General features: G+C 40.0%; 1 protein-coding gene across 2 annotated transcripts in view; it reads right to left on the reverse strand.

Moving 5' to 3' along the window:
• LOC137265255 (golgin subfamily A member 6-like protein 25) overlaps window positions 1-9,870 on the reverse strand; it is a 32,858-nt gene extending 22,988 nt beyond the window's left edge. The window contains exon 1 of one of the 2 annotated variants that reach the window (XM_067800610.1): window positions 9,547-9,870. In XM_067800610.1, the coding sequence (XP_067656711.1) occupies window positions 9,547-9,629 (83 nt within the window). In that variant the 5' untranslated portion in view covers window positions 9,630-9,870. Of the gene's footprint in view, window positions 1-5,944; window positions 6,069-9,546 lie in introns of those variants that run through there. The other variant, XM_067800611.1, reaches the window with a different exon arrangement.
• Between the last annotated feature and the right edge of the window lie 6,240 nt (window positions 9,871-16,110).

A 16,110-nucleotide genomic window follows, 5' to 3' on the forward strand; every position in this document is an offset into this window, starting at 1 on the left:
TGGTATGTCAAACATAAGACCGTTCTTGTTCGTCAAACATTAATCAATTTGTGCTACAGATGTGACAGTGCGTTGTGAGCTTATCATTAAAATTCAATAAAACATGACGCTGCGAGAGTCAAATAAACATCAAAACGGTGAGAATCAAGTAAACATCACACTGCTAGAGTCAAACAGACATCACACTGCCAGAGTCAACTAAACATCATACTGCGTTGGTCAACAAGGCATTGAGAAGGTTAGCTACATCACACTGTCAGAGTCAACTAGACAGCACACTGTGGCTCAAGTAAACATCGCTTTGCGATAGTCAACTGCACATCACAAATTGAGAGTCAGCTAAACATCATACTGTGAGAGTCAACTAAACGTCGAACGGTGAGAGTCAATTAAACACCACACCGTGAGAGTCAACTAAACGTCGAACGGTGAGAGTCAATTAAACACCACACCGTGAGAGTCAACTAAACGTCGAACGGTGAGAGTCAGTTAAACACCACATCGTCAGAGTCAACTAAACGTCGAAAGGTGAGAGTCAGCTAAACACCACACTGTGAGAGTCAGCTAAACACCACACCGTGAGAGTCAGCTAAACGTCGAACGGTGAGAGTCAACTAAACACCACACTGCGAGAATCAACTAAACGTCGAACTGTGAAAGTCACCTAAACATCACACTGTGACCGTCAGCTAAACATCGCATTGCGAGAGTAATTTTAACACCTCACTGAGAGATTATACAGCTTGAATGAATCAACCATCACAATTATCTCATATACTGCTGCCATACTTGATGTCCATTCTACAAATGAAAACAAGAAAACAAACATATTTATTCGATGCTACTGCATTTTGTAAGCATAGCGCTCTGAAACGACGATGTAATAAACATCCACAACACTATATATTAATGACTTAAAAATCAAACACTCTACATGCATTTTTCTCCCTTATCCAGAACTTGCAAGCTTGTTTATCAGCCTCAGATCATCACTCAGATTAGAATTGTGGAAATTATTGATCGTAATGAGTTTATAACCAGTTTTGTGAAAACGTTAATGCATGTATTGGTGTATCAAGTCAAAGAACATATAACCAGGATTCAAACACAAGATGGGGAATATCTTAGAGTGATTCAACTGGGCCAATCGTGCTCACGTCAAGAAAGGAATGGAGACATTTTAAACTCACTTAACAATTTCAAGCTTGTCGAATTGCCTGTCCGATGTGAATAGTTTGCGTTCAGTTTTCGTTTGGAGATTGACCACTCAGCCGGGACATTTCCCATAAATCATGTGACTGTTACCAAGATGATTAAAGGGCCAGTACATTGGACACATAATATATGGCTTTGAAATAATGATGAGGACCAACGCATTGTCAACTGGCAATAACATCCACCTTTCCACATGATGAAACAGACATTTAAGGTTTCAACCTTGAAATCAAGTTTCAACAAGCAGTTCACAGGCAAACGCAGAAACGGTGTTAGAGGAACTACTGTGGTATCATATTTCATGGACAATCAAACAGTAAGTGCACCGGTGTAACTTCACGCGCGGATACGGTGTGTGGCAGAATGTGTGAGGCTGCACGTAGGACGTAGTCAGCTGAAACAAACACATCCACACCGTTATTGATTTGCATATGAAAAATAAATACTTTGATGCCATGTTTTCAAGAGAAGTATATTCAGCTGAATAATAAGAATTGCCGATCAGTGGAAGAGGTTATGCCTAAATTTGGTAAATTGTTTTCAACTAAAAATATTTTCTGGACTTTTTGTCTTATAAACGATAAGTTATTTAAGAGCGTTTTCGCATTTTAACCATTTGCCCACAACCCCCATCCAACCCCAGTGTCAGGTCTTAGGAACCAGCCTGTTTAGATTAGTAAACACATCACCTCTCGCTTCGCTGCGCGAGATTGTCCGAGATACCATGCCTTCAAGTGACAGATAATGCTGTTTCGTCTACCCATGAAAGTTGACTGTCGCTTGAATTTGAAATGGTCTAATTACCTGAGGTAACTTATTTCTACCATGTAAACAAATCAACTACAAATAATAAACTACACACAAGTGAAAGATAAATACGAAATGTCTTTTCGACGAAAAAGTATTTCAGAAGGGTGTTTTAAACCCTAACCCTGCAGTCTGGCTGGTTTCAGTCTTATAATGTTTTTTTTACCTTCATTTTAGGTCAAATCCATTTTTAAGTAATTGGTTTAGCCGTCTGTTTACATGCGAATCTGAGTGAGTGTGAAATTACTTCGACTGCAACAATATTTCAGTAATATCACGGCGGATACCAGAAATGAACTTCACGCCCTGTAGCCGTGAAAGAATGCTTTAACCACTGGGCTACCCCACCGCCCCTGGACCATAATGAGGTGATGCTAGAAACTGTTCGACCAACTTCAAGTGTTAAAATGGAGTGTTTTTTTCCCGGGGTGGTGTTTTTCCATTTATTTATGAATATGTTGCTACTGTCGTTGTAACCGTGAGTGCAAAGTTCAAATCAACAAAAATCAATTCATCGTGACTCGTTCTGAATCTGTAAAAGACCGCCATCCAACCCCAAATACCCCAGCATATGCTTGGGCAAGATCTGTTTAATAAACACCTTGGTATCTACCACACCAATACCCTCAACTCCAATCCTTCAGAAGACTATCATCGTATCACCGTCGGAAGAGCACTCTCCTACAACAGTCAACTAGCTCATTACAAGCAAATGTTTGAAGTGCATTTAGAAGTGTTTACTTAATGTATAACGTCACAATAAAGAAGTTGACATAGTGAGTGAGTTTAGTTTTACGCCGCTTTTAGCAATATTCCAGCAATATCACGGCAGGGGACACCAGAAAATGGGCTTCACATATTGTACCCATGTGGGGAATCGAACCCAGGTCTTCGGCGTGACGAGCGAACGCTTTAACCACTAGGCTACCCCACCGCACAAGTTGAGATACGTAAATCTTGCTTTTCTTATACATTGATAGCAGCTCACAAAATACGATACAGGAACATTGTGGTACAACTATACTTCACCCAACCACACTGCTTACCTCTCTCGTTGACACCAGGTGTTTTGAACACGATTCATCCGTTCTACACTCTGTTACATCACATCAACTCTCTTCCAAATAGGGACACCTAATGTGTTCACATACGTTCACACGCTGTGCTCATAACCTTGACACCACGGGCTTACTTATAAAGGTTTTCACGCAAATCCCAAAGAGCAAATAAAATCAGACATGTTTTCATTCCTGGTGTTTGTTTAACACGCATTGTGATCATGAAAGACCTTCGGCTTTGATTGTGAACATATTGAGCACAGGTGAATTTTAATGGTGATTGTTTTTTTAACGTCATGACACTGGGCAAATTCTTGTACTCTGCATTTGATCTGATGTATGCATGCTAATGATATTCCCCGCCCGTGATAGGTTATGATCAACGGTACACATCCCCTAGACAGACGTTAGTGAGCATTGGGATGACCAAACACGGATGTCACCACTGGCCGCTGCTAGTCGGTATGAGACTCGACCGACATGGACTTGTTTTGATTTGTACCACGATTTGTTTTCAGGCAAATAATTGACCTGCCTTTGCATGTGTTTTTGACGGGATCACTGATGGCAAGATACGCTAACCCTTTCCCTAGCACCTAGTATTATCACTGCTTACACTATTGTCATGTCACAGTATATCCCAATTGCGTAGACTATGCACATGCTTTTGATCACTGGATTGTCTGAACAGACTCTGTTGTTTACAGATTGCTGCCATATCGCTGGTAAAGTGCTCTGTGTGGCGTAGTATTTATGATAAATAATTCATACACGCATGCTCAAGATATAGTATAATAAATAATTCATACACGCATGCTCAAGATATAGTGTAATAAATAATTCATACACGCATGCTCAAGATATAGTCGGGATTGTGCAATGGACATTTCTTACAGTATATAAACCTTTCGTTAGAACAGTATATATTCACTTTCATTTACACTGTCGAAATACTAGTAAATATTTCTTATTGCGTATACAACTTTCGCTATTACTTTATATTCAATACCAAGTACCACAAGCTACATCATGTACATCTTCGGTTAATCTTTCAGCATGTACGAAGATTTTCCTACAGCATATTCATCATCAGTGTCGTGAAATATACAATCTCTTTCAGTTATGACGTGAACAATATTCACTTCTTGTTATAGTTGTATTTGTATGTATTCACCATAATTAACTATAGACAATGTGTGGCCCGTGAAGGTCTGTGGTAGAATAGGTCTTCAGCAACCCATGCTTGCCATAGAAGGTGCTTCGCAAGAGGCGACTAACGGGATCGGGTTGTCAGGCTAGCTGACTTGGTTGCCACATGTCATCGGTTCCATATTACGCGGATCGATGCTCATGATGTTGATCACTGGATTGTCTGGTCCAGACTTGATCATTTACAGAGGGCCGCTATATAGCTGGAATATTGCTGAGTGCGGCATGAAACTAAACTCACTCACTCACTCACTCACTCACTCACACAGACAATGTGTACTGTGATTCGTAATATATATGCTTTGTTGTATTACTGTATGTTCTTTATCAGTTACTCTTTATTTCCTGTAGTTACTCGTCACTGTTCAGAAAAATTTGTTATTACCATATATTCATAACCATGTACACTAATGTTGCAGTTATTTATTTCTATTTTTATATGTTTCGATATTCGCATATTATATTCATTATCAGTTGCACGAAAGTATTCATTCGATTTCTGTCACTTATTACAATTTATTCGCATTTCTACTCAGCTATTTATTACCATTACCAAAAAATCGGTTGCTTTAAGAGAATGATCTGGAATTCTGATATTTATTACTATTTATAAACATTTCGTTATTACGCTGTATCCCTTATCAGTTATTCCTAAGTGTGCACTCGACTTTTATTAGTTTATTGCCACTTGTACACATCTTGCTATTACCATATGTTCATTATTGGTTACTCTTAAGCATGGACTTGGTTTTAGTAATAACATCACCATTGATAAACGTTTCCCTATTACCATATGTTCATTATTGGTTATTCTTAAGCATGGACTCGGTTTTAGTAATAACATCACCATTGATAAACGTTTCCCTATTACCATATGTTCATTATTGGTTATTCTTAAGCATGGACTCGGTTTTAGTAATAACATCACCATTGATAAACGTTTCCCTATTACCATATGTTCATTATTGGTTATTCTTAAGCATGGACTTGGTTTTAGTAATAACATCACCATTGATAAACGTTTCCCTATTACCATATGTTCATTATTGGTTACTCTTAAGCATGGACTTGGTTTTAGTAATAACATCACCATTGATAAACGTTTCCCTATTACCATATGTTCATTATTGGTTACTCTTAAGCATGGACTTGGTTTTAGTAATAACATCACCATTGATAAACGTTTCCCTATTACCATATATTCACTATCAGCTGTTCTAAAGTATGTGACCCCGTGAAGGTCCCGGGGTAGAATAGGCCTTCATCAACCCATGCTTGCCATAAAAGGCGACTATGCTTGTCATAAGAGGCGACTAACGGGATCGGGTGGTCAGACTCACCGGTTCCCAACTGCGCAGATTGATGCTCATGTTGGTCACTGGATTGTGTGGTCCAGACTCGATTATTTACAGACCGCCGCCATATAGCTGGAATGTTGCTGAGTGCGGCGTAAAACTTATATCACTCACTCACTCACTCTAGAGTATGTTCTCGAGTTCAGTTATGTATTTAGCGGAGAACTGTACTGTGTTTGAAGAACTGGGACGTTTACTGGTGATGTTATAGCCGCAAACTTAGCTGTATCGGCAACGCATGTATACATACAGTTTCATTTGAAAGAGGGTATTCATTAAGTGATAATTAACAGTACTTACCTTGCATTGTCCTCCATAAACGGTGCATATTTTACAAAGTTCAGATGGAATAAATCCATCACCATTCCTCTCACCTGTACGTACACCAGTGTACAAAATACTCGTATGTGTACAGGTTTCCTCATAATATATCCATGTGTCCATACGGGTCACTGGCTTTGTACCTTTCTAACCTTTTGTGTTTATATACGCTAATATTGTCTTTGATTGGAAGTATAAATAGTTGTATACATGTGTCATTAGTTGCGAGGTGGGGTAAATCTTGGAAACCTAACGAGGGGGTATTAATGGAAGGCTCACGTCTTGAGCAGCGAAGCGATTATTTGTCTAAACAAATAAAGACTGCTGGGGGTATGGCTTTAAAAACATCTGGCTTGTATACTACGCTGTTCGCATGTGAAGTCTGCGGGATGAAATCACAGGATATTGTTTACACTAGTGTTTAAAGCCGGTACATATGATTTAAAGGCGAATGAAGACATCTGAGAATATTCAAGCAGTGGGGAAATAACATGCTTTTGTTGATGAGGAAGTATAGCGCATATTACCAATGCTACTGTCGTGAAATTCCACCGCCAAAGAGTTAAGCTGAACCCAGATCATGTCTGGTAGACCTGAAGTAGCATGAGGCGTTTTGCCACAAGTCAACCGCTGTTGTCAAGGGATCAAATAACGTCGATTTGGAATTAATCTCCGCCAGATGTAATTATTTCTTGTATGGTGTTGACACTGTCACTAACATTCCATCTATATTGCGGCGGTCTGTGAAATAATCGCGACTGGACCAGACAAAGCAGAACATCCATTTATGCATCCATTGACCCGTGAAGGGACACATGTTATGGGTTTCCAATTGCGCGAATCGATGCTTATACTGTTGATCAATTATCCATCACTGGATTGTCTGGTGCAGACAACCACCATATGACTGGAACATTGCTGACAGCGGCGTGAAACAAAAGAACTCCCTCACGCATCCAAATCGAGTGATGATGTCACAACGATTGAATTCAATATCAGAGCTAGTCAGTCTATCAATCAGATCCATTCAGTCTATGTTAACCCCGTTAGAGCCATTCAGTTCATTTTATATTAACCCGCGTTAGAGCCATGCAGTTCATACTAACCCTCGCTGGAGCCATTCATTAAATGTTAACGCGCGTAAGAGCCACCGAGTTCATATTAAATTGCGTTAGAGTCTCTCTGTGTGTGTTAATCCGCGTCAATGAATATCACAGATCCTTCTACCTATATCAAGCCAAATGAATTTCACACGAAAGAACTGACTCAGCATGAAGTGCCATTTTAATGTTGTAGGCAAGCGCTTAACAGGCTGCATGAAATATCTGCCTCAAAGTATTTGCCTTTCAACTTATTTTGGTGTTGTTTACACTGCACTAAGCATTAGTCCAGAGTTGTGGCAGCTTTCAGCATGGACAAAAAGACGCAGATATTGACTCATGTGACTCGAGGGAGATTGTTTAGTTTTACGCCGCTTCTAGCAATATTCCAGCAATATCAAGGCGCTGGACACCAGAAATGGACTTCGCACACTGCACTCATGCTGGGAATCGAAGTCGAGTCTTCGACGTGACGCGTGAGCGCTTTAACCACATGGCTACCCTACCGTTATATGACTCAACATCGATGGACAGACAAATGAACATGTATAATAGACGATTTAAATTTAGAAAAGAAATCAGCTGTATGATTCACCGTTGCAGGCTGTTATACATTTTGACCCCAGCAGCTTTTTTCGGACTGACTGGGATCAAATAAGTGCTGGTTGCGACCGCAGTGTATCCGACAAGAACTTTCGGATCATTCGGTAAGACCTCCTGCAGTAAGACAACCGCTTCTTGGTCGTCGGAAGGGCTCTCGAGATCGTTGCTGACGTCATATCCGGTGGATTCGTGGGGAGGGGACAGAGACGGCGTTAAATGATCTTTCGTTTCACGCTACATTTCAACGATGGTCGTGTCCGTCACGAAATGCAATGCTGACGTTGACGTTGATCAACGTCTACCTTTCGGTTGAGAAAGTGTGACGATGTGGGTGGAGATCGAAGTGAACAACAGTATTCCTCTCTCCATTGTCACCGGATTTTGGTTGTGGTGTTCTTAGTTTTCCGTTTTCGAGACCTTGAGAAATCTCTTTATTTATTAGTACTAACAACTCAGCATTGATAACTTAGATAACACTTCCTTTGAGTAGAACATAACATGAAATATAGATGATGTAATAAATACCATGTAAGTATAGTATGAACTATGACATATGAGAATTATTTAGAGCAGACGGAGCATAATAAACAGCGATATACATTGATGTTTATTGCAGTAGACAGTAAAACAAAATAAAAACAACATGCGATTGTCTGCTGAAAACAAGTAATTCATTCGGGTGGGTTTTTTTTGTTTTGCTTTTTTTTTGAAGATGACAGGTAGACATTCCACCCATAAACTGAAATATTTAACCCTGTTATAACAACAAAGCCTTAGCAACAACGTATGGCGATAGACCGTGTACCCGTTAATTGTACGTAATACTCGCCACTATCTCCACCATCAAAGCACAGCCATAAGGGTAGAATACCTACAGCTCGCAGTCACACTACACGCGAGCAGCAACACCACACGCACAGGGTAGATGCTATGTTGGTAACAACTCCTTACTGTGGAGTGGAGGCGTTGACCGTTATCTGCCGGCAGTCGAGGCTAGGGCTCTTTGTCTATTCATGGTCGAGCGGTGCATGTTACATTGAGCAGTTTCCCTTTCTTATAATTGTTTGATCGGTATGATAAAGGTGGATTTAGGATCGCACTGCAGCCGTGGCAACCGCTGTTTGTTTACGGGTGGGACACGTGACATGTTGAAATGCGAACCGGCTTATGTATTTTCTGTATGGTGAGTTAGCAGTTGAGTCAACAAACATGTTGACTTCCAAATATGTCCTATTACGACGAACCTTGTTATAAAACTATCAAGCAGACAGTAGAAATGTTTCCGTGACATGTACATACTATGTTAATACAAGGTCAACGGACCTTGTTGCGATCAAGCAGAAAATAAGTCTATAACGAACTAGGAAATAGACATTTCTGTTCGATACATCTGTAGTTCGTTATAGCCATTACTACTAAAGGCAAGGTTTGCAAGATTCAGTTAATAAAGTAGCTGTTAAAACATTTATGATCATGAGAATTGCCAGGCACAGAACGGTAGGTACGTGTTCGAACCGCTGACAGAGGGATACCATAAGCTAAAATGTGGTATTTGTTATTACCCTGCCTAACTCGTATTTGTTGTTACCCTGCCTAACTCGACAAACAAAAATAAATCAGCGCTTGTGTCTGAGTTTGGTATCATTGTTAAATTCTGTAATATAAACATAAGACATTATACCAAGTTACGTCCCGTACAAGCACGTATGCTGACGCCCGCAAACACGCACATTCATTCATAAAGCGATTAAAACCCCTTTACACTACACCTCACGTTGGTGGCAAAAAAGGTGGCGATTACAAGTTACACTTTGACGTCGATGAAGACGTCGACTAAGACGAAGATGGCGTAAGATGACGTCTATTTCTGCGACTCACCTGTTGTTGATGAAGATGCTGGGAAGTTTGAAATCATCCTTGTCGTAGGACGTCGTTTGGCTGAATTTGACGTGCCGGGTCATCTTGACCTCACATCTTTCACAACACCGGTAACATCTACAGCATAGGTAACATGTGCAACACCGGTAACATCAACATCCTTCGAAACAGATTACGAATTGACTACTACTGTACTATTGCACTGTAACTCATTCAGATCCACGGATTAGAAGAAATCCCATTCAGCACACAGTGTAAAATTCACACTCTGTAGAGGATAGGGCTTTCAGAACAAGTCACTGACATGCTCCATGTAGTTACTTTAATGGGAAACTTTGCTCATCAGCTGAGGCAATGATCCAAAGCATATAAAGAGTTTTATAACTTTGGCTGCACCTGTCACATAGTTCTTGTCTCGTATACCACAGGTTTATACCGAAATGTATACTGATTGAAGGAATGCTATACTATGAGCTCTATCAATGGCTCAGTGTGTTGTCTGGTGTTGGAACAAGGTGAATGCTTTTCGAATACGTTTTATACCTACTGGCCACAAATAGTCACACCTTCTGTAACTACATCATTAACACATGGATCCTAATGTGTCTACATGTGTCTTGAATGAATGTGTGCAAAATGTGCACGTAGAAGTTGAACCAGTTCAAATGGCAGAGGTGTCAATATATCCGAGTCGCACACTTGGGTATTATGTTGTCCGGTAATCCATTCTCTTTCACATACAACACGTTCAAGAAGATGAGATGGATTTTTATGGTCTGTGAATTGTTACCTTCAGATGTTGAAATATCGCATTTCGTATTCAAGTGGATCTTCATCAACAGCCTCACTCCAGGGAATTAACTACATTCAGGTCTTCAACAAATCATACAATCACGTCATCGCTTCCATGTAGTTGTCTTGTGGACGAAAATGTTCCAACTGAAGTCAAAGAGAGACTCACTGTCAGCGCTAGCGTCCGCTTCTTGCCAAGCAGTGTCATGATCTCTGTCCGCGTGAGCCGTCATGACCCCCCTCGACATGACAATAGGGAGACTGAGTAATCCCTGCTTTATTCATGGGAGAACGGACAATACTTCTTCTGATCCCACAAGACTCTGGTAGCTTGTTCAGTAAACTCATGGAACTCTATCACCTTTACTTTTATCATACATTTCCATCATACTTCCCAACGCGGAGTTTTGTAGTCAGACACGCCATTGGCATTGTGAAGCCTTAATTAGGGAATGTAATACCTCGATTCTGTTTGTCATCGATACATAAAGAAATGTCAGTGGATAACAATCACAAATCACTTTATGATCAATGGAATGCACTGACCTGGAGGGTAAGCCACATGCATGTGCGTTATCGTATCAATATCGGTGATCAACAGAGAGTAGCTGGAAGGTTATTAAGAGATCGATCATGACGGGGGATATGGGATACGGGGGATAAGGGGGATACATATTTATGATATTTGTGTCACAGTGGAGTAGAAACATTGAAAAGGTACCAGCCACATTTTATTTTGTTAGTTGTTGCATCAACTCATAGTTTTAGAGAAAAACAGAAACCTCCTTATTATACTGCTATCGCAGCCTAGGTTATATTTTCTAGACCGACACTCAACTACATCTCAACCCAGCCGACACTCAGCCACATCTTAACCCAGCCGACTTTCAACCACATCTCAATCCAGCCGACATTCAACAACATCTCAACCTAGGCCTGTTCATCGACTCCGTGACAGTAAAACCGGTAACTGACCTTATGAACACCACTTAACGACGATGGGCACGGTGACTCGCAGTCAACCAAATCCCCAAGCTTAACAGCCGTGCTGTTTTAGATGAGCGACCACAACCACAATCATGACCTACATATATACGGATCTTTAGTGACCCGGAATATCCCGCGGGATTATGGATTTACTGATCACAAGAAAGGTATTGTATCCTGCGAGCACAATAACTTACTCAAACACAGACATGTATAATTACATATGAATTATACTTTACGTAGTCTTCGACAAATTGGCTTTGGCAGTTCGCAGTCATTTCATACTGAGTACTCCTAGTTTGCTGTTGTCGTGGGCGAGTTTAGGGGGCGCTTGGTGTTTATAGATGTCTGTTTCTGCAACCAAACGACCAATATGTGGACTATCTAATTTGGCAATGTATACTACCCATCAAAACTTTAGAATCAATAGCCTAAATGTAGCCACTTACTTCAGTCAGCGTTTTTAAACTAGATTTTGCCCAATATTCCATACTGTTTAGAACATAGTTTACGCATGAACCGATGTATTGCAAAAACAAACAGGCAGGGTTAAAATGATTATTTTCACGAGTTCAATAAATGATGAAACTAAGTAAAACTGACAAATTCTTATCAGAACTTTAAACCAAAACGCAGCTGGAAGATATTTGATTATGCTTTTCTGCCATTTGATGCATGATCCTCGTGCAATTTATCCGCCTAAAGTTTGGTTCCCCCAAGTTAGAGGAGAAATCGATCCTCGATGTATGAGTATATTACATATAGTGAGTGCTTTAAGTGGGTCTAGTCTTTTGAAGGGCAGTTTATCAGAAAGGTATGAAATACTGGAAGCGCAATTTCATTCTAGTCAGTGAGGGAGTGAGTTTAGTTTTTCGCTGCACATTTCATCTGTATGGCGGCGGTCTGTAAATAACCGAGTCTGGACAAGAAAATCACGTGATCTATAGCATGAGCATCGATCATGAACCGATGGCAATTCAGCGAGCCTGACCACCCGATCGCATCTTACGACACGCATGGATTAATGACGACCAATTCCTACCAGGATCTGCACGGGTCATTGTGAAGGCTTCAAGAAAGGGTGATTAAGAAACCTTTATATACTGACGAACAAAAGAAAGTACTCACCTGCATTGCCATTCATGACGATGTCACGGAGAATAACATGTACACTGTACACTGCTGCATACTGGACGGACATAGGTTTCGTTTAGCTGTTCGGGATGTAGTTATACTGGATAACACAGTGAGTTACTTTTAGGCCGCAATTAGCGGTATTTGCGGATATCAGACGTATATTTTATTGGATGAGGTACATAGTCTTTGACGATGTGTTACATGGAGAGCCAAATAGACGCTTGACTGGCATTTTAGAAGACCACAGCGTTTCGGGACTTGTTCTAGCCCCATCATCATGTAGAACGGAACAGGAAGGCTGTTAACAAATGCATTTTTGTTTCTGTTTTCGTAGCAGCAGAATTTCTGCACAGACAAATAGTGTATCTGAGTCACAACACCCATTTGATGATGGTACAAAACCCAAACGCTTCCAGCTTTGATGTCTTGATATTTGCTTGTTTTCATTGTAAACACTTACATGGTACATAAAGCGGTTAGTCTGGCAATAATCCAGCTAAAAAATCAGGTTCAGACAGTCCGGTGATCAATATCGTCAGTTAGGATACAATGACACGTGTACATGTCAACCAAGTCGATCCCGTTTGTCGGCTCTTTCGACAAGAGGATTGTTAAAGACCTACTCTCCTTTTTTTTGAAATTTGTGGAAACAAAAACATGTCTGAAGGAGGATTGTGTTGCATTTTTATTACGAACTAGTGTACTGTTTCTGTAGATGTGTTGTCTTGTGTATGTCACATAGACAGTATACTAAACGCAGCGTTCCCCATAAACAAAAATCAACACTTCAGAGTGTTTGTATACCCGTGAAGGTCCCAGGGTAGAATAGGCCTTCAACAACCCATGCTTGCCATAAAAGGTGACTGTGCTTGTCGTCAGAGGTGACTAACGAGATCGGGTGGTCAGGCTCGCTTACTTGGTTGACACATGTCATCTGTTCCCAATTGCGCAGATTGATGCTCATGTTGTTGATCACTGGATTGTCTGGTCCAGACTCGATTATTTACAGACCGCCATCATATAGCTGGAATATTGCTGAGCGCGGCGTAAAACTCAACTCACCCACTCACTCACTCACTCAGAGTGTTTGTCAATAAGAAGATTTCAACACGTTCTGTCGAACATATTTTTGTGACGCTTCAGTCAGTCTGTAACACGCACCAAACGTTACTTCGACTTTTCTTTGAAATGTTTCTTTGTGAATTTGGCTTGCCATTTAACTCCACACTAAGCAAATATGCCTGCTATATGACGGCGGTCTGTGAATAGTCGATTGTGGAGAAACAATCTTGTGATCAACGTCATGAGCATCTATCTACCCAACTAGGATACGATGGCATATGTCAAGTAAGTCAGCGAGTCTAACCACACGATACTGTGTTAGTCGCCTGTAGCATGGGCTGCTGCTGATCAATTACCACAGTTCTTCTAGCATCAATTCTTCTCGTTTCTTGAACCATGGGTAGCTTGTTAAAACAGCTCATGAAAAGAATAAACGAAGGTAATCAGTTTATAGAAATAGCGATGTGTGTTGTCGGTGGCACATTCAAAAAGAAATCCTTACAGATAGAATGGAGGCTGTCAAAATCGGTATCTGTCCAATCCGACAAGTTGTCGACACTGGCATGAATCTCAGTCCCTGCCATGACTTGTACATTTATCATGTGCTCTGCTATTTACACCCCTTTCCTTATATGTGGTACTAGGGTAGGATAAAAAAAACCCGATATGTCTTTCTAACACTATTTCCAAGCTACACACGTCCCTGTGTTTTTTACGAAGTACCTAATTACTGCACTTCATTTATTACAGCGTATTTTTGTATTGGCTTTGCCATGACAAGGTATCTCCTTGAAAATATTTTTTTATAATTATTATTCTTCAGATTTGATGGTTGGATTTATATCATAAATTGAATTACCTGATAAATTTTTAAAAAATTACGGAAGGTTAAATTTAGGTAAAAAACGAGATGGTACGTAAATTGTAAACTAACGGACAAAAGGACAAACGTTTAGGCAAATACACATTCTGACATGAAGTGAAATGTTTTCAGAAAACTTTCGAAAAAAACATATTTTGTGGTCGAGTAGCATGGCCTAAGTCATGCCATGAACTGTGATTTACTGTCCATATTTTTGTGTTGTATAAGGGGCGATGGGGTAAGCTAGCGGTTACAGCGTTCGCTCGTCCTGACCTGGCTCGATATTCCACGTGACATGAACAATCAACGTCGTTATTCACTCGTTACAACTGTTCTAACAGTTAAATTTCCATTTAAGTCGAACACCATTCTTGAAGTTCCAGTCTGTCTACATTTCACAACTATGCAGAAGTTGTCTCCCTTAGCGACACCGCGATCCGCTTGTCGGCCTAGAATTGCTGAACGTTCTAGTTTAGAAGTATACCCATGATCGTTGGTTTGATAGTAAACTTTCCCTGTAATTCAAACAATTTTCCGATGGAGCCATCTTGTCTACAACTAACACCATAACAGTACGTGCTCCTGGACTTACAATAAAATTGCACAGAGTACCATTCTACCCGCAAGTATTTTGATCAAGGTTTAATACCTCTGTAAAATAATACAGCACACCTGATGTGTATGTGCAGTTTTTATGTACACACGTCTGTGAAAACTTTCAAAAGGTTTTATGGCGAACATGTTGATGACACTTCAAAATTTGACATATCAGGGACCCTATGATATGCAATGTCCTATGCAATGCGTCTTTCTCACATGAACAATTATCGTGACCTTGCATGTGTTTGTGACTCAATGGACAGGATACGCTCACTGACTGATAGCGATTCATACACTTCTGGTTTCTAATGAACATTGAAAAAGGTTTTGTTGCGTTTATCAACATCCTTGAAAGGACGATGAACTTGACGTGCTTTGTCTGTGACAGAGACATCAAGAAACATTATATCTTTTTGTTTATCGGAAGACGCGTATGTAAATATTTAGAAATCAAGATAAATTATCGATTAATATTACAAATTCTAATGTTTATTGTATGAAGCATCATATGTTCGCATGCATGAAATATATAAGACACTGTACAGGATCGTTCACATTTCATCTCATTCCGTTTCTGCTCTTTAAGAGATATTTGAACTATATCACAATACAGTTTAAATCTTGAAAGTTTACGGTTGCCATGAGGCAAAAACGGTCTCCTGAAGATGAAATGAAGCTTTATTTCGCATCCTTTCTAATGTTGTATAGAGGTGCACATATAAGAATGAAATAAAACATATTATTTAAATTACAATACAGGCATACTCTTATATTTATGATGTCAGTATTTAACCATGTACTTCCAGTCGATTGCAAATATACACAAGGTCGAATCTGTTAAGGTGACCATGGACTTGCCTCACGCATCATCTTAAAACGTGTATAACATTCGCATTATGTGTTTTTTGCTAATGTATTTGTTAATCCATGTGTGTACACATATTTTAGTTTGACGTCTTTGAGTGGGATTTCAGATTAGGAAGTTCAGTATTGACAAACTTAATGAATATCATCTTTTATTTCGTGAGTGCGGCGTCTCGATACAGATTCTTGTGCCGTTGTCAGGGTTACCAAGAAATAAAAGAACCTGACATTCTTGACAAAGGCACAAACATATGTATCAA

Source organism: Haliotis asinina, chromosome 15 (assembly GCF_037392515.1).
Source record: "Haliotis asinina isolate JCU_RB_2024 chromosome 15, JCU_Hal_asi_v2, whole genome shotgun sequence".
Taxonomy (NCBI): domain Eukaryota; kingdom Metazoa; phylum Mollusca; class Gastropoda; order Lepetellida; family Haliotidae; genus Haliotis; species Haliotis asinina.